We start from the raw sequence: 19,851 nt of genomic DNA on the forward strand, positions 1-19,851 counted from the left end.
AAAGGAACAAACCCTACAGGTGGTTGCTGCTTGCAATGGCCCTTCTTGTGATACTCAGCAATCTGAAGGAAGGGAATAAAGAACCCAAGCCAAATAGACAATGGTGAGTGGGGGAAATGCCACCATTTCCTTGCTTATCCAACCTATAATGTTTAACTCTTTGATGTATTGGCACAGATTGAGGTAAGAGAATTCTGATCTGGGCCACTTGAGATTGCAAGGGCAGCATATTTTTAAATGTTCCCTCAGATAACAAAATCCCCCTTGATATAGAAAAATTCTGATTGCAGTCCTATGGGAGGAGTTGTCCTGTGTGGACTGGGAACTTTAAAAATCAATTTTCCCAAGGGACAGAAGAAGAAAAAAAGCCACCTTCTTCCAAGGTACTCTGTGAATAAAATGGTTTAATTTGGGATGTTTTGTTATAATGAGAGATAAGTCCAGTTGCAGACAACTCTGGGCTTGTGACGCTCATCTTGCTTTACAGGCCGAGGGAGCTGGCGTTTGTCTGCAGGCAGTTTTTCCGGGTCATATGGCCAGAATGAATAAGCCACTTCTGGTGCAACGGAACACCGAAAGCAGGGCAGTGCACGGAAACGCCATTTACCTTCCTGCTGGAGCCGTACCTATTTATCTACTTGCACTTTTTGGCATGCTTTCGAACTGCTAGGTTGGCAGGAGCTGGGACCAAGGAATGGGAGCTCACCCCATTGTGAGGATTCGAACCTCCAACCTTCTGATCAGCAAGCCCAAGAGGCTCAGTGGTTTAGACCACAGCATCACCCACTTCCCTATAATGAGAGATAAAAAGGTAAAGGGCCCCTGACAGTTAAGTCCAGTCACGAATGACTCTGGGGTTGTGGCGCTCATCTTGCTTTACTGGCCGAGGGAGCCCGCATTGGTCCTCAGACAGTTTTTCTGGGTCATGTGGCCAGCATGACTAAGCCACTTCTGGCAAAACCAGAGCAGTGCACGGAAACACCGTTTACCTTCCCACTGGAGCAGTACCTATTTATCTACTTGCACTTTGAAGTGCTTTTGAACTGCTAGGTTGAGAGATAGGGAGCATCAAAAGCTACCACCTGCTACCTTATCATTTTAGCTGGGGATGCCATGCCTTTGGTATTCAAAACATGTGCCCTACTTCTGGGCTTCAGTCCCTCTCTTCCCCAAGTATAAGCCAGAGGAGTCTGGTGCATCATCTGCTTGTGCTGGGAACAAGGCTGTTTCGCTTCGCCTGAAACTTGGAGTCATGTGGTCAATCACCTGCAAGTCCAGCTCTTGCTCTTGTTGGTGGTTAATCTCATTGGACAGGTATGTGCATTGCCTTGAAAGGCAAGGTACATTTCACAGAAAGACAATTGACAAGGAAATAATAAAAAATTACCAGTCTCTGCAATCATACGTGGCAGCCATTAACAGTTCTTTGGAAGCCATAGATTGCACTTCCAGGATGAAAGGAGAGGTTGTTATTTACACAGTTTGTGTGATCAGCTTGCAAAACGCCCACATGTCTATTGTGGAGGAATGGTGCCATTTTATGGTAACTTCATTATAATTTCAGTTCTGTTTTTCTGCTTTTTAAGCAATTGAGATAACTTCAGTCTTGTCACCTAGAACAATACTGTCAAAAAGTGAACTTGTCATTTCAATCTTTTCCTATAATTATTTTCTGGGAATTCAAGACAGTTGGAGTTTCTTAACTTTCCTTTCTCCTCTTAGAAAAACTGCAGAGCTTCCCACAAGCAAATGGTCCTTTTGCAGGTGTCTTCATGCAGTGCATCAATTATTTTTGGTATTCCTTTGGTTGATTTTAAATTTAAAGTTCATATTGATGAGAAGGCTAAGAAGAGGCACAAAGTAGTCAAGCAGATCCCTTTTACTGAGCTTTTTTCAATCAGTCTAGGTTTACAGTCATTCTATGGAGGCCTACGAAGTCGGAGACTCTAACTAAGGGCTTATCCATATTTACCCTTTGCCCTGCTGTTTCCAAGCACAGTTCTGTGCTTTCCTGGTTTGTGTCTGATGGCACTTACTATTTTTTCCTTCAGAAAACATGCTCTTTAAAGCTGAAGCACAACAAATGGAAATTTGGGTTTTGAAGTGGATTGCCATTTGCTCCCATTCAGAGTGGGTTTTCATGGGGAAAGCTCTAGAGCAAGAAGAAGAGGAAGAGGAAGAAGAAGAAGAAGAGCTTGAAAGCATGGACCATGCCTGGAAAGTGCAGAGGAAAGGTACACATGGGTAAGCCCTAACATTTTTGCATTTGCACATTCAGATATCTCACATAGTCCTCTTAAGGTAGGTGCCTCCTTTTGTAGTGGGAGCTGCCTGCCCAAGAGCCCCCCAGGGAGGGCACAGAAGATGATGATTTAGATCCCAGATCCTGGTGGTGGGACACTGAAGGGATGTAGAAGGGATGAGGTGGGAGGTGCTAAAAGCAGGGGGTTTGGGTGATCAAGACGGGTCAGGAGGAGAAGGGTCTTCCAGGACAGGGTTAGAGGCAGAGGTTGGCCCTGCTCCTTGGCAGCAGGACAGTCCTAGTCCTGCTGGCTCACCTCCCCCTCTGACACCCCGATTGAGGAGAGTCCTGCATGTTGCTGAGCAATGAACCAAACAGGCCCAGAGGAGGAGCTCATCCCCTCAACACAGCCTTTGTGTGCTTGGGAAGGATCCAGAGTGAAAGGCTAGAGGGGGAAGGGTGGAGCTAGTGGTCAGTTTCAGCAATGCCTTAGCTGGATTAAAGCAAACCAGAGGACTCTGCTGTGTTGTAATTTTCTGTTAATAAAGAGCTAATTGTATTCCATGCCTTCCATGTGTGTGCCTGCCCTGTGGTTGATTTGGCACCTTGACAGCTCCTTGATACCGTGGCTATATAAACATAGTCTAAATGGCTAACCTTTTTTGGCCCAGGACCACGTTCACCTGTCCCAATCATCTAGGGGTCACTTCACACTTGCACACTTCACACACTTCACACACAGCCAAGAAGGCAGGCTGTGTACCTCTGTGTCATCACCCCCTCTCTACTCATCATATTATTAATTTGATGGCTGGAGGGGGATTTGCGTTTGTTGTATCAGGACACTGAATGTATACAAGGCAATGAATTAATTGGGGATTCACTCCTCAGGGAAGATTTATTCCTTGTTTCCTGAGAAAGTTTACTTAAAAAAGAAGAAGAAGCTAACTAGCTTTTACCTGATTTTCTTACTGAACAGAACATATTTTTAAAAGCACAATTAGTTGTAACTCTAGGTTGCATAAACTGGAGTGGTTTTCAGGTGGTTCAAACCAAACTGAAAGCTGAAACTTTTAGCTGAGTGCTTTTTTCACCTACCAAACCACCTAACCATTTTAATCTAGGAAAACTGAAGTACACTGAGCTTGTTTTTAAAGGCTAAGTTTCCCCTTAAAACAAAACAATTGAAGCTGACTCTTCCACTAGCTAGATCTGTTTTGTGTGGGTCATTTACTTTCTACCCCTTCACCAAAACTGGAGTTTTGCCTAATTTACTGCATCCCCTCAAGCTTCCCTGCCAGGGTAGAACAGGGTAGATTTTTGCGGGTTTACCACCATTAGAGTGTGGCTGAAAAAAAAGTTAAATTCCTTTAATTAAAGAAGGACATTTTAGCTCCTCTCGCTTTCTACATTCTGTGGATGAGCAATATTCACCTCAGCTCTTTTGAAGTGATGTACACATCCTTCAGAGTGATTACTCGGCCCATTTCCGTCTACTACTTTCTTCAGTGTGTTGCAGAGTGTGGACAGTACTGTATTTAAAATCAGGCACTTTGAAGCATGGGCTTCGTATGAGTACACACCGCAGGGAGCACCTGACTGACTGTGGCTCTCTAAGAGGTGTACTGATGTGGGACTCATTTTTCTCAACAGTGTTGTGTGTAACACCCCTCTTTGGAGCAGACTATTATATTGGTGCAATTTACAAGGTAGCACTAAGGTATGAGGAAAAAGCAACAGAAAAAGGGGAGATTCTCTAGGTGTGGATTCTTCAGCCACTTCCACATGCAGTGCTTATTCTGCGCTCCCAATGAACTGCAACACACACAGCCTTGCCTTTGGCAAAACAGCTTATGAGTGGCGAGCTCCATAGCTTGTTGAAAAGAACCATTCAGGAAAAGATGATATGCAGCAAGAAGAGTTGAGCGTGGAAGCAACGTACTGTAGATATTCTGTAATCTTTTTGAATTGGCTGCTTTACTTCCCTTGTTTTTATGTTTGTTTTTTGCTGTTTTATGGCACGTCATTACATTTTATCACACATACCCTGTTGCTGTTAGCCACCATTTGGTGGAAAGGTGCCATGCAAATTTAACAAACAAAGCATTCACTCTTCTTGGTGGGAGGTAGTTTTATTGCTTTCCATTTCTTCTTCAACACTGGCCGTCAAGCTAAAAAATTCCTTGGTCCCTCTATCTTGCAGTAGACAACAGATCTGGAGAATAGCTTCATTTTAGTTGTGCAGTTACCTGCTATCTACCAGGTGTGAGTTTTCAAATATAAGACAAAGAATCTAGAAAACAGGAAAATGTTTGCCTCATGGCAGCCACAGCCAGCAGTGTCATTGGTCAATCATGAATATGATTATGATTGATTAAACTTCTATACCACCCTTTATTTGAAGATCACAGGGCGCTTCACAATATAAAAATGCATAACATAGTAACAAACAAAAACAATACCCACCCCCTGCATATACACACCTGCTAATCTTCTCCCCTTTCTTTCTGTTTGAGTCATTTCCTTGGTTACAAATTAAATAAAAACATTTCTCTCTCTCTCTCTCTGCACTTCTGCAGCTTGCTCTGGCCTCTTTTTCCTGTTTTCCTAAGTTTCCCTGTCCCTATTTTCCAGGGACAGTCCCAGATTTACAGAAGCCCTCCTGGTTTCTGATTTGATCCCAGAATGTCCCACTTTTCCTTCAGATGCTCATCAGAGATACGTTGGAGGGTATGGAGTTATGCGACCCCAGAGCCAAAAAGATAAGTAACTGTATACAACCTTTAAAAGATATCTGAAGGCAGCCCTGCATAGGGAAGTTTTTAAATGTTTAATGTTTAATGATCTTTAATACAGTCATACCTTGGGGTGAATACGCTTCAGGATAAGCATTTTCAGGTTGTGCTCTGCGGCGACCCAGAAGTAACGGAGCACGTTACTTCTGGGTTTCACCACTCACGCATGTGCTCAAAATGATGTCACGCGCATGCGCAGAAGCAGTGAAACGTGACCCACGCACACGCTGATGCGCAGTCACGTCTTACATTCGCTTCAAGATGCGAACGGGGCTCCGAAATGGATCCCGTTCGCATCCAGAGGTACCACTGTATGTTGGAAGCCGCACAGAATAGCTGGGGCAACCCAATCAGATAGGCCGGATATAAATAATAAAGTGATGATGATGATGATGATGATGATGATGATGATGATGATGGAGGAATAGGACGTCCCTATTGTCATTGGAGAAATGTTGGAGGGTAAGTAAGTGTCAACTCACACAATCAATTGAGGGCCCCTTCAGTCTGGTGCTGTTTTGTGGGCGTGCCCTGAAGCATGTCATTGACATAATAATAGTGCAATAGTGGTGGATTTATATTGGACCATCAACGTGTAATTCTGCTTTATTAATTATTCTGTGGTGCTTCCTTGATATTATTGCATCTTCAACTACAGCACAACAAAAGCAGGACAAAAATAAAATAAACCAGAACAGTTGTGGTATAATGAATTACAGGATTTCAGCAGGAAGTTATAGAACATGCACTGTCTGGATACAAAGCAATAGGACCACCCTGAAACTTTTCCAGGTGCAAACAGTATTGGAAGCAGTATTGTATCTAGCTGCCCAGATACCATCAGGAGTAGAAATAAGCATGAATGCATAATTAAAAGGACGCCTGGGGTGCTCTCAGTGTGGTGCATTCCCATGTGAGTGTTAGATGCTGCTGCTGCGCAGCCAGCCAATTGTATTTCTTATGTGGAAGAAGCACACTTACTTTGTTTGTAGGTTGTCTGACACAAATGTTAAGGTATGCTCCTGGAAGTAGGGGTGTAGTGTTAGGGGCTACCCACCAAAACATATGACAAACCACCCGCCAAAAATATGCCCCAAAGAGCTGCTTTATTAGCAGTGACTGTGGATGTAAATAATAATAATAATAATAATAATAATAATAATAATAATAATAATAATGTTCTTATTTATATCCCCACACATAAAATTTGTAAAACATTAGACATTAAAAATTGGAAGAGGAAGTCCAGATTAAATGGAAGAAGGAGATAATGGAGGTGGAGATGGAGAAGAAGAAACATAGGCTGGCATTTTGAAGATGATTTCATGTAAATGGTATGAAAAATGTTTGTGAATGAACAGCAGTTGTTGGATGAGCAGTTTATCCTATAGTAAATCCACCGTATGGATCCACCTGAGCTAAAACTTAGCATCAGATGATGCCTTCCAAATGGTTTGCCTCTGCATACTACTTTTTCAGTCCTCAGGTTGTCAAGCTTTTCACATTTCAGTAAATTGCTTCCTAATTATAGTACACAGCAGCGACATGCTAAAACGGGTTGCAGAGGGAATGGAAAGTAGGATGCACTTTGACACGATGCAAATCACACAGTGTTGATTCTGAAGCTGAGGAAAAAAACACTTGGCAAGTTATGTGCCGTTCTTTTCACTGATACTTCCTGGCAAAAGAAAAACAAAAAAGTGTGTGTGTGTGGGGGTGTCCTTTCCCACCAGTCTTTTGCAATGCCGGGAAGTTCATAATGGTCAAAATGGCTCTTATCTTGACAACCTGTCTAACCATGTCCAAAGCAACCATGAGGAACATGCTATGGATTCCTGGCTCTAGTCTTGCCCATGTTACACTGAATGTGCAGCGAATGCAGGAAAGGGTTGGGGAGCTGGATTCACACCTATTGGCCCCACTCCAGACTCTGCATTTCCAGTGGAAGGTCTGAATGGATCCAACACATGTACAACTGTATAGGGGTAGATTACATAAGTGCAATCATGAATGCGGCCTTTTGCACAGAAATCCTACACGTGTACAACTTGCACCTATGCAGGCACTATTCAGATGTTCTGCTCAAAATGCAGAGGTCTGGGATCCGATCTTGCTGTCCTCTCAACACACATTCTCTGTACCCTCCAATGTTGCACAAACAGAGCTATTAGTCTTATAATCAAACAGACTAAGGAAGGGGAGGAGAAATAACTTACTCTCCTGAGCAAAGTGATATGGAGGGGAGGGGGAAGTAACCCTCCCTTCCCCACTGCTTCTATTCTCTGCATGTTGCCTCAAATAGATCATTCAAAAGTAGTAGATAAGAGACTAGTTTATTCCTGCATTTTATCCTTCAGACGGCACCGCATCGTCCTCAGGCATGATGATAATATTATTATTTGACCACAGCAGAAACTGAATATTGGAGGTTTAGTGCAGCCAAGGCGCTGTGGCAGAAACTTTAATACAATCAGGATTGCTGTGGGTGGGGAGACATCAGCAGTGGCATTAAGTAGCAGGTTTAGAGAAGGAAGTGAGCAGTTATCTGGCAAGTTTCACAAGGCCAGAGTGAGGGTTCTGGACAGATGTTGCCTTTGTAGCCTTATCTAGATAGCCTCTGCCCCGCTCTCAGAGTAGCACAATTAATTTCTTGGATGATTGATATCTATATTGCTAGCTAGCAATTAGTTTTACTGGAAGGTCCCTTTCATGATGGGTTGGGCTCTGCAAAGCCCAGCTTCTCAAAGCATCCTGCTGCTAGAATACTCCATATACCTCTTTCCTCTGTGGCATGTTCAGGTGGGAAAAGGCTCAATCACCAAACGATGGCTGGGTGACTAGAATCAAGCAACCCTAATCACAAACACATGCCTTCTCTTCCTCCTTCCACCTCAGACTTCCCCATGTTAGTGATAACTATGGTTTATTGTGACATCCCTGGTTTCTATAATCAGGGGGTGAATTGAAGGCCCAAAGAGTGGAAAATAACTCATTCCTTCATGCTTAGAGATTAGATAGTCTGAATCAGGATTGGAGATGCTGGTGCCCTTTGGGTGTAACCAGACTACAACTTCCATCATCCTAGATTATTGCCCATGCTGGCTGGGGCTTCTGGGAGTTGGAGTCCAACAACATCTAGAGGGCCACAGGTTCTCCATCTTGACTATGTGCTCCTCCTACTATACACCACTGTCTACTACTATAAAAACAACAAAGAAACACATGGCACCTTAAAATGGCATCTTAAATCTATTTTGGTAAGCCACCTCTAAGGTGCATAGGAATCTAACAAGCACAGCGCTATCAAAAGTCTAAATTAACTTTTGCCAACCTGGTGCCATCCAGATGTCTTGGATTAATCTTCCCACCAGCCTCAGTCAACATGATTGTGCTGGCTGGGGTGTATGAAAATTGTAGTGTGGCTCTCAGACTGTATGCGGCACATCAGGTACTTGAAACGTCCCCTTGTTTTTATGGCTGCAGTAAGAAAGGCCATGGGGACTGAAAGTTGACCGAGCATCTGGGAGGCTACAATGCATGCATAACAGGCATACCATGCATAGCTTGGGAGCTGTATGTTGAGCAGTCTCTCTCACTTCAATAATAGCAGGTTGTCCTTTCTAGCCTGCAAACATCAGTGGTGTACTGAGCTACATTCCAAGACAAGTGATCTGTGAAGGCCAGTTTTGGGGGCTAATTTTGGAAGAACAAGTTAGGCAAATCCCATTTGTGCCTTCAAAAGAGGGAAAAAAGGATGTCTTTGAAAGATAAGAAAATATTGCAGCGTATATATTCAGGGGTTTGTGAGAAGGTGGCAACGTTGGAGTTGAGTGTATTTTTATCTCAGCAGATGATTTATGTGTCTCATCAGTAGCACGGGAAGGGTATTATTCTCTTGCTCACACAGGGAAGGTTGCATGCAAGGAAGGCCCTCGCAGCAGAAGACTTCCAAAGAAACGCTTTTCTATCTAGGTGAACCATTGGCATCTCATTGAGACAGCAATGGGATTTATCTTTTGGACTGGCCCAGTTTGATCCAATGTTAATTGACCTAGATCACATTAATAACAACCCCAACAGCTCTTTGTAATGAATGGGCAAGATCCTTGGCTGTGGAAGGAAAACAAAGGGAGTGAACCCTGCTATATCCACGGAGGCAGTTCTTGTGCAGGAAGCCTCATCCAGTAGCATCTCTCTCTCTCTTTGTGTCATTAGCTTCGTATCAGTGCTGGATTTCCTCTTTCTCCTTTCCTTTGATTCAAGGCTGGTTCTTCCTTCGTACGTTAGTGTATATATTTCACATGGAGAGAATGGATTTAATGGGTCTAAAGCACCATCTTTTAAATTATTTAAGCTCCCTTGTGTTCTGCTCTTTCCAAACCCTTTGTTCATCTTGGCTAGATAAAGTGAGTTCCCTGCAATTTACTTGTGTTTAGGAGGAAAGGCTTTCTTTTTTAGAAGACTTTTAAAAAGCAAAGTCTTGTTTCTCTGCCTAGGCATTAAAGATCTAAAGAAACTTTTCGATTCTTTTTGGTAACAGTGGATGATTGCCCCAATTTTTGTGTATGCTAGGATTCCTCCTGCTCTCATGATTGAGCAGCCCACTGTACATTATTAAAGAGTCTCTGTCTCCCATTTAGAGATGGCTGAACATCCAGGATGGGACTGATCAAAGCAGCGCATCAAAACAGAGAACTTTCAGAAAAGTCTGAATATTTTTCAGGTGCCACTGCATATCCGAATGAAAAAGTTGCAATGTTATTGTCTGTGGAAGGGAAATTCCCAGTTCTTTTCTCCCTTTCCATCACAATCATTTATGTTATACAGTTCTCTGTGTCCATAGCACCTCGCATACATGATCTCAATAATTTTACATCAGCTGAATAAGGCAGGTCAATATTGTCACTGCTGTACTGCAGTGCAGATACATGGCAGCAGCTGGGTCTGAGAAACAGTAGCTTTCAATATGCCACTTACAATACATATCTACTCTGAAGTAAGTCCCATTGGATTCAGTGGGGCATAGTCCCAGGGTTAGTAAATGGGCATAGGACTGCAGTTTTATTGAGACCATAACGTAGGTGAGATTTGAACCACACACTTTGTGGCTCATGCTCTTAACCTCTGTACTAGCTCCAATATATTTCTCAGAAATGACTGAGTGGCCTTAGAGGGCATGACTGCATTATTATCCATCCTCTGTTGCTGTTAACATCCCAAAGCTGGCAGTGTGACCCTATAGCCTTTCTGAAAGTGTGTTTTCTGTTTTTGATACCTAGCATCATTGTTATGGTCATTAAGATAAAGTTTTGCCTATAGAATGAGGAGTGTCTTGGAACTGCATGGCATTATATTCTGTCAAGTCTAGGCAAGTATTAGTGGTGTAGTGGAAGGGGAAATAAAGAGAGGGTAGCTTGGGGACTTTTTCCAGGTCAGGAGCGATGATTTAATCTGCTGCTGCTGATGGAAGGACCATCCTTTCTCTAGGATGTGAATTAGGTGAGAAGGAGACTTTCCAGCTTGTGACAGATTAGCACAGAAGCAGTCAGAGGATGAGAAAAATGATCAAGCAGAGAATGGATACTTCTTTACTTTTCTTTAATGGGGTTCCTGCTTCAGTCAAGCAGTTTAAGCAGCAACACTTCTGCTTTCTTATTAAAAGCTAAAGGCTGCATTACTGGTGGCTTAAAATCGTCTGTTGAATCTCAATGTGTTCTACAAGTTGAAATCGATGCAGTCAGAAGGAAGCAACCACTGAGTTCGAAGGGGCTTGCTCCCGGGTTCACCAACTATGCATAGGATTGCAGCCATGCTGATCCTAATAAATTAGGTATTGCGCAATATAGCGCTGCTCTTTGGTGTGCATGTGTTTATGAGTGTGCGAATATATATGTGTGGATCTCAGTTGTGTCTCTGTGTGTAAATCTGTATGCATCACATGTGTTTCGGTTTGAGCACAGGTCTTTATGAGAGCCTAGCATGCTGTTTTGCTTACAAAAATAAACTAAAACTTGAATGACTTTAAGAGAATTGAAGAAACTAATATTTCCTGGGAGCTTAGCTGCTAATCAAGCATAGCAATGCTGAGGAAGTCATAACCATGGGGTTCATTTTAAGTACTGTTTATGTTTTTCTAAACATGGCAGTTGGGGATGATGTGATGATAAGTTAAGGTAAAGGTACCCCTGCCCGTACGGGCCAGTCGTGTCCGACTCTAGGGTTGTGCACCCATCTCACTTAAGAGGCCGGGGGCCAGCGCTGTCCGGAGACACTTCCGGGTCACGTGGCCAGCGTGACAAAGCTGCATCTGGCGAGCCAGAGCCACACACGGAAACGCCGTTTACCTTCCCGCCAGTAAGCGGTCCCTATATATCTACTTGCACCCAGGGGTGCTTTCGAACTGCTAGGTTGGCAGGCGCTGGGACCGAGCAACGGGAGCGCACCCCGCCGCGGGGATTCGAACCGCCGACCTTTCGATCAGCAAGTCCTAGGCACTGAGGCTTTTACCCACAGCGCCACCCGCGTCCCTGAACGTCCCTGAACTGATAAGTTCCTGAACTTCAAAAGTCACCACTACTGTAAATACTGGACAATTTACATTTCTTCTGGTGTCTAAGAACCCCTATCCCACCTTTAATCATTGCATTAATTAATTAATTAATTAATTAATTAATTGTATTAATTAACAAAACAGCATCTGACATGTCAGTATTTTTACTGTTTTAAAGCAGTTTCTCAAATTAGTGTCAAATTTTCAGCAGGCTTTTGGAAAGTTTCCATAGTGTGTTTTCCCCTGCTATGGGATGAAGTCAGCACATGAAGTCAACTTTAATTTTTGTTTACTGAAGAGACATTTAAAATGAAACAGTAGAAATGGAGGCAACAGGAACAGCAGTGGTCCAACATGACAAGGCAGAATAGTGAGATAAATGGCCCCCCAAATACTGAGAAAATACATAATGTGACTTCTGACAAGCATTTGAGAATCACATTCTGGGAAGGAAGTCTCAAAGATTTTTGACAGGGTCCAAATATTTTTGTTAACCTAAACTTTCAAGAAAAAGTCAGGTCACGGAAACTGCACAAAAATAAAGATGAATTAATATTTGATATAGCCCACAATTAAATCTTCTTATGTATCTGTAGTATGCAAGAACATCTTCCTTCACCACCCTCCTTTAAGGCTAAACCAATATGATTCTCAGATTTCTTTGTGTGAACCATTTCAGGAGTGCCAAAAATTTATTTTCTGCTTGAAAGTTTTTTTTAGCGTTTTTTTTTTTTTTTGGTAAAAAGAAGAAAGGGGGGGGGGGCTTTCCATTCATTTATACTGCTTTCAATTGCTCTCATTCTCAACTGCATTCACTTGCCTCATGTCATGTAACGATATATGATTGACTACCTCCTATTATGACATCATCTCATTTATTATATGATCTGTCATTGGCTGGGATGATCTATGTGGCTAATTCAGGAAAGAGAAAGAAACAGCAGTTAGGGGGAAAGATGATGAATCTTTGCTGTAGCCAGAAAGAAAATACTGCATGGAAGTCGCTACTGCTGATCAAAAAGTAAAAATAGTATTTGGTGCAGCACTCTTATTTTTAGGTTTCACAGACCCAACTTTTCACTCTTCCCGATCCTTGCAAAATAGATCTTTGCAGAATGGAGAGCATTCTCTACTGGGCAGGGTGCAAACTACTTAACATGCATATACTAGTACTTAAACTGCTTTCGTTTCATTTTATTTCAGTAAGCCTAAGTGGGCATAAGTGGTGGTATGGTACAGAGAATACTTTATGTCCCATAGTGAAGAATCAGATGCTTCTGCAGCCTTAGTGGTTCCTTGAGGCTTTTGAAAGTGTTCCGATTTGAACAGTATGTTCAATCAAAATAAAACAAGATTGACTTTAACTGTCTCCAGGGAGCTGCCTTCTGAGAATCAGGAAGGTGTGAATTGAATGTCTGCCAACATTGTCTCGTTCACTTTCACCCTATTGCCAAACCTGTGAAGAGGTCAATTTCCCTGGTGTGACTCTGTGCAAAACTGTTTCTCACAGATATGGCCTGTAAGTGAACGGCGTGCTGAGATCCAGGAAGCATAATATTTTACTGTGCACAGGAATGTGTTGAGTCTGTATACAACGCCAAACGATGGCTGTAAGAAATATCACTTGGAATGGCAGAAGCTGTGCTTGGCATGGGTGGGGCTGCCTTCTTGCAGGTTTAGAGCCAGGCAAGGATGAAAAAACAAGGGGGCAAAGTTTAACAGAGGGTGCTTTAAGAGTTCTTTAGAAGCCACATATGCAAATATGCACCAAGAGGAAATACTCAACATATGTAGGAGAGTGAGATCTTCTTGGGAGGAGGTCATGTTTTTTCATGAGCTCTTACAACTATACCCTATAACCTTTTTTAAAATGTGGCTCTTTTTGGGGGGTGTTATTGGGTTATAGTTGTTCTTTTGATTTTTATATATTGTGATCTTTTCTGTGAACAGCCCTGAGACTTCCGGGCAGTATATAAATTCAATAATTAAATAAATAATAATAATAATACAACTTCTTGTAGAGAAACATTAGCATGGGACCATTGTAACATATACTTAGAATGCAGACATGGAATGAGAAATCAATACACTTCATGTTATTACTTTCTTATTATAGGAACTTTCCCCTTTTGAAAAAAAAATGATAATCCCTTTGTTATCTAGTCATTTCAAGACAAGGTCATTTTTCAAAGCCCTGTGAGATTGGGAGGGAAATTATTGCAGAGGTTCTGACAAGCATAAGGAACTAAAATCACCCTAGGGAGCACTGGCAGACACCTTGCAAGGCTCCTTTTGATGCTATAGAGAACAACATTGATGGCTGTAATTATTTTTGATGTCATTTAAAATCAACTGAAAAGGTCTGGCTGACTTGAAAGGGTATTTTGAAATGTCTTAATATACGGAGAGCACTCTTCATCATCCAAATGCCTCATCAGATAATCCAAACATTTGGAAGTTGTTCACACAGAGTTATTATGGGAGAGGACACATTGTGGATTAGATAACTATAATTTTTGGATTAGTGGCAGCCATATGGCAACGTGACTGGCGATAAGCCCTGGTCCTGAGCGAACACCAGAGGGTGAGGCAAATCCCTGGGCACCCACTCCTAATAGCTGATCTGCAGGCAGTGAAGTCAGTCTGGATTTTCCTCCGCTCTGATGTTAAAACCCTAGAACCTTCCACTCAGTTACCTATAGGAATGCTGCTCCTGCTTATGCCCGTTGGCCCTTGCCTGGGGTCTTGCAAACCAGGAAGAAATGCTGCTCAGAACTACTACTCTTATTCTGACATGTTCCTCCATCCTTCCATAGGCCACAGAACACCATAAAGGGAACCAATGGCTATAGCTGTAAAGCAAATCAGTACCACAATCTCCTCCTCCTCCCTCCTCCTCTTTCTGCCTTGTGCATCTACTTGCTGGAAGCAATTACACGAACAGACCTGTCAACTACACCAAACATTACACTGCAGTCTGCTGGCTCATGCTCCCTACCTTGCAATTTCTAATGGTTTCTATCCCAGGCATGAAGCTATCCACAGTGCCATTTAGCAAAAGAAATAATTTCGCAACATGCTTTTCAATGGTTGTGTTGTCTCTTTTCCCCTTCCACTATTTGAAGCAACTGCTGTGCATCTCTCTAACTCACAAGACTAGTTCTCAGAGCTTTTTCTTTAGATCACCACATTAAAGTCAGCCTTTGGAGACTGGGATTGAAATACAGTGGTACCTCGGGTTACATACGCTTCAGGTTACAGACTCCGCTAACCCAGAAATAGTGCTTCAGGTTAAGAACTTTGTTTCAGGATGAGAACAGAAATCTTGTTCCGGCGGCGTGGCGGCAACAGGAGGCCCCATGAGTGAAAGTGGTGCTTCAGGTTAAGAACAGTTTCAGGTTACGAACGGACCTCCGGAATGAATTAAGTACTTAACCCGAGGTACCACTGTATCCCTTGTACTGTATGTGTGCACATGTTTAATATCCTGCAACCTTCATTCAGTCTTGGTTCTCTGTACCATTTGTATATACAGACATTTCTTGTTGCTCAGACGCTACATGGCCATTAAGTCTTGGAGGTCATGGCGGGTCTATTGATCCATGCACTGCTGGCAAATGTTTGCAAGGCTGCTGCATCCTGACTTGAATCTAGTAACCTGAAAGCTGTTTTGAAGATTTCATCATCCAGATTAAGAACAGCTAAAGCATGTCAGCATCCAGACACTGGACACTAGAAATTAGATGCTGACATTCTTGAACTGTTCTAAATATTTGTACGTTAAAATGAAACCACGATGTAGGTGGCCAGGCTTGCTGAACGGCATTTCCCTCACCTTTGTTAAGAGTCCAGCCTTCCAAACACTGTCATATTTATCACAACGGGCTTGTGCAGGAGCACCATGTGGGCAATTCCACCCTTGATGAAGAAAGTAGAATTACACAATGAATTTTGCAGGTGCCTTTGCAATGTGAATGTGACAAGAAGGGTGAAGCTGGCCTGGTAACTATCTAGCAAGCGATGATTGATCTAGGTTACAGATAATACCAAGTTTGACAGGTATGGCGCTCACCCATTTCGACTTGTTCTGATTGCTTATCTGGACTACTGCCCTAATGAATTAAAATGATGCCACCCAGAATTAAAAGATAATAAGATAGCTGAACGTAATTCTTTTTTCTGGGTTACAACAACAAAACCCCCACCAGTGTGGCATAGTGATAAGAATGTTAGACTAGAACCAGGGAGACCAGGATTCAGCCACATGAAGCTCACTGGGTGACCTTCAAGCAGCAATTATCTCTCTATCTGTGTATCCACCATGCATTTAAAAAACATTTAGAGCACATTCCCCTACCCCAAGAATCCTGGGAACTGCAGGTTGATAAGGGTGGGTAATTGTAGCTCTGTGAGAGGTAAACTATAGTTCCCAGTATTTTGGGGGGGGGTGCTTTAAAAGTTTGGTGCATATGCAACCTCAGCCTGTCCTACCTCACAGGGTTGGTGTGGGGATAAAATGGAGCGGGGAGACCCATAGGCATTGCTTTGGGCTCTGTGGAAGAACGAAATGATAGAAATGTAGCAAAACCAGCAACAACCCATTGAGAGTTCCTTCGCATGTTACTTTAAATGACCGCTGGTAAAGGGGAACTATAGTAGGGCTGTTCGAGATACATATTACTCCCAAGGAGTATAGTTACATAAGGGATAACCAGCTGCAGAAACTCCCTGAAAAAGTGATCTCCAAGCAAAACTGTTGAAGAAGCATTCACAGCCATACGTACGTGATTCTCACAGTCTGCCAAGCACCCAAATCCAAACACTTTGTGCCTTCACATAATTGTGAATTCAAACATGGGGGGGAGGGGAGGAATCACACAATGAGCTTTTCGTGAAAGGCACTTGAGGATAGAAGAACTGGTGCGACAGGCAGGAGGAAGAAGAAACTAGAAACTAGGGCATAGCTGACCTACTTTTTACCCATACTCAGACCCAGTCACACATCTAGTTAAAAGTTCTAGTAACTCGATTCTTAGTCTTATTACAGATATATATTTTTCCTACTCAGGTTGTACTGGCACAGGACAAAGCATTCCTTCGCGGTTTTTTTTAAAAAGGTCAGTGAAAATCAACCCTTTCTCAGTCCTCGACAGGTGTGAAAGTAGTTTGGCTCTGCCAAATGTATAAATCGTCCGTTCCCTGGTTTAATCTTGGATTGGAAATAGAAGTACGGCAATGTCACCTGAAAAGTCTCAGCACAATTTTGAGCTCTGCTGGAGATGGCAATCCCCTAAAAGCCTAGTAGCCGGATTTGTCACATGAAATGGTTCCAGCCGGAATAAGTTTAAACTTAAAAGGGAGTTGCAACATAAATCCAGTTGAGATAGCTGGGTTGTTGGGGAAGAAAGCACCCAACTCTATACACAATCTGAATACATTCGACCCTTTGAAATGAAATGTGGCCTACAAAAGTGTGTCCTGCTTGATAAGGTTAGCGGTAAAATAAATGGACCCTCCTTACCCCTTCCATAGGGATCCTGGGACTGGCAGTCAGCCTGTATTGATTGAGTTGCACAGCTCTTGGCTCTTCCTGGAATCGCCTGATGGAGGCAGGAGAGGAGAGGACCCCAGATCTTTGCAGTGAGCCAAACTTCATCCTGTTGGGTCCAAATCTGATTCCATCCAACAAGCGGATCAAAAGCAGGTTGGCTGGAAGCTCCTCAATGCTGCAGAGGACCAGGGCTCGGCATTCCGGGCACCGAAGCTCCTTGTGTGACTTCAAGATCCTCTGGAGGCAAGGCTTGCAGAAGGTGTGCTGGCAGGGGAGTACTTTGGCCGAGACGTCCAGCTTCTCCAGGCACACTGGGCATTCCAGCATGTCAAAGAAGGCCGAATCATCCATACTCTTTCTCCCCCCTTTTCAACGAAGAAATCCAATTTCAAAGCAGAGCCAGAAAACTCCACATGATGTTTGCCGTGACCAAATACGTTGCTCAGGAAGGACGCTTGCAATTGTTAGAACCCGAAAATCGCCATCCTGTAAGGAGAAAACAACAGAGAGGGAGAGACCAATTGCAGCACCTGACTAGTTTGGTATTATGAAATGTATGCCACCTACAAGTCGAAGCAAAGCCTCATGAGCTGATTTGTATGGTGTGTCCCAACCCCCCAAAACAAAGTAAGTTTGGCATTAGTCATTTGTGAATATAAGTACCAGTAAGCAGAATCATATCCATTGGCTGCTGTGTGGCAGTAAGGAGGCAGCTGCATCTCACACACTGGCACAGGTGATTATAAAAATAAAAATTAGAGGACCCCATAAATTCCACTCAAAGTGAGATGTTGACACCAGGGCATCATGTTCCTCTTCAGATGTATTGCCGAGGGATCAGCCCATCTTAAAAATGGCATGCAAAGAATAACTGTGGAAGCAGTAAAAATGATCACTCCACAGAAAAGCCAGAAGGTGTTCTGGTAAAACACATGGCTGAACACATTCCTGCCTCCACTCCCCTTTTCTAAACAGGCCAACATTGAACAGGCATCGCTCTGTTGGCCCACCCACAGTGCTTCACACTCTCTCAAAAAGGCATCTCTCTTCATTCTCTAGATTTTCTCATCTGCAAGTCACTTTGACGGCAATCATTACTTTGGCATACCTGGGAGTAAAAGAGCCTCGCTTGACTTGAGGAGACTGGCAGTTTTTGTCTCTTGCCTCTTCTTAGCTGACTTAATCATCCAAAGCCAGCCTGAGAAATCAGTATTCCTCCCACAGCAGAAAAAGTGACTCAACCTGTTTGGCACCTTTCACAACTGTACACGGAGCAGAAGTGAAGCAGATAGGTAAATTCCAGATTCAAGTCCTGGCCTGCAAAAACCAGCACCGACCCATATCACACAGAGGAGTAGGTGTGTGTGTGTGTGTGTGTGTGTGTGTGTGTGGCTGAATAAAGACAGATCTAATGTGGCTAAGTACTCTCTCCACCCCCTTCCTTAGAAAGAAATACCCCCTCCCCACAACTCAGCGTTAGACAGTTCAAATCATTATCCACTGAACAAGTTTCACCCTGATGAAGAAGGGTCATAAGCTTTGGGAGTTAAAACCTTCTTCCAGAATGCTTCTCCTCTCTGAAGAAGGAAGCTGTGGAAAAAGAAAAAAAGAAAGAAACTGGAGCAAGCTACTAATTTCTGCGAGTGCTACTGACCTTGTGTTCATGACCCTCTTTAAAATGAGCTCAGCTTGTGAAATAACAGCTTCTGATCTGGCTCTTTCCCTTTCTTTCACTCCCCAAATTGCAGCCGCGTTGAAAACTTTAACTAGGTGCATTACTCACTTAGCTCAACTTAACACGTGCTGCCTTGTTAACTCGTAGGTTGCCAAACTGATCCTCCTACATATATTTCAGGCAAGGGGGGATGGCTAAGTCTGATTCTGAACCAGGAGTGGGGCTGTTGAGTGTGTGTGTGTGTGTGTGTGTGTGTGTGTGTGTGTGTGTGTGTGTGTGTGTATAGGCTTGATGTGAGCTATTCTGGCTCTGTATCACTGTAACACAGATCAGTAACTGGGCTCAGCTATTTTATTAACATTTTTTTAAAAAGCATTTTATGAAGCTTATCCTGTTTTAGGAACAGAGGAGGAGGAGTGTAAAAGGATGACAGAGAATAAAAAAAAAACACAAAACAAGCCTCTGCACAAAGGACTAGAAAACACCAACTAGCATGATAAATGCATTTTTAGGGGATTAAGAGGGTGAACTGAAGCTGGAGCTGTAATTGGGATCAGCTGAAAAGAGTATGATTGTGCAGAATTAAGCTACTTTGCATTAAAAACATCACTCTCTGCAACATTATTACTTTTTCAACAAAACAAGATAGGAGAAATCTAAAATAAAAGCCTCCAGGTGATTAGTTTAGCTCTGGAGAAAGAAACAGATACTGTACGCGGCTTCTGAAATGCCAGCCTTTGTTCCAGCCTCGTGTGATCTCTGTAGGACAGTTAATTTTGGATGTTCTCCTGTGGGATGTTTGTTCTCCATAATAAGAACTGCTTTAGGAAAACCTTGACAGCATTTGAAATCTCAATTAAGTTGGTTGGTTTTTGTTTTGTTTTTTTGTTCTTGTTCTAATGCATAGCTGAGCTTGAACTACATGCAGAGGTTTTTTTCTTGGATAAGGACAAGCTGATCTAGGGCAACTTGTGACACCAAGGATGAAATAAAGTATTAAATAAAGCAAGAGACATAGAAGTTGGAAGAGACCGTGAG

At 42.9% G+C, this 19,851-nt stretch overlaps 1 protein-coding gene across 4 annotated transcripts in view; it reads right to left on the reverse strand.

Moving 5' to 3' along the window:
* SH3RF2 (SH3 domain containing ring finger 2) overlaps positions 1-18,923 on the reverse strand; it is a 77,820-nt gene extending 58,897 nt beyond the window's left edge. The window contains exons 1-3 of one of the 4 annotated variants that reach the window (XM_077924484.1): positions 18,793-18,916; positions 18,247-18,400; positions 17,109-17,624 (exon numbers count right to left, since the gene is read on the reverse strand). In XM_077924484.1, coding sequence (XP_077780610.1) covers positions 17,109-17,489 — 381 coding nt within the window. In that variant the 5' untranslated portion in view covers positions 17,490-17,624; positions 18,247-18,400; positions 18,793-18,916. Of the gene's footprint in view, positions 1-17,108; positions 17,625-17,801; positions 18,079-18,246; positions 18,759-18,792 lie in introns of those variants that run through there. The other 3 variants (XM_028717912.2, XM_077924483.1, XM_077924485.1) reach the window with 3 other exon arrangements.
* Positions 18,924-19,851: the final 928 nt, after the last annotated feature.

The sequence above is a fragment of the Podarcis muralis genome, chromosome 2 (genome assembly GCF_964188315.1).
Source record: "Podarcis muralis chromosome 2, rPodMur119.hap1.1, whole genome shotgun sequence".
In the NCBI taxonomy this organism is placed as follows: Eukaryota; Metazoa; Chordata; class Lepidosauria; order Squamata; family Lacertidae; genus Podarcis; species Podarcis muralis.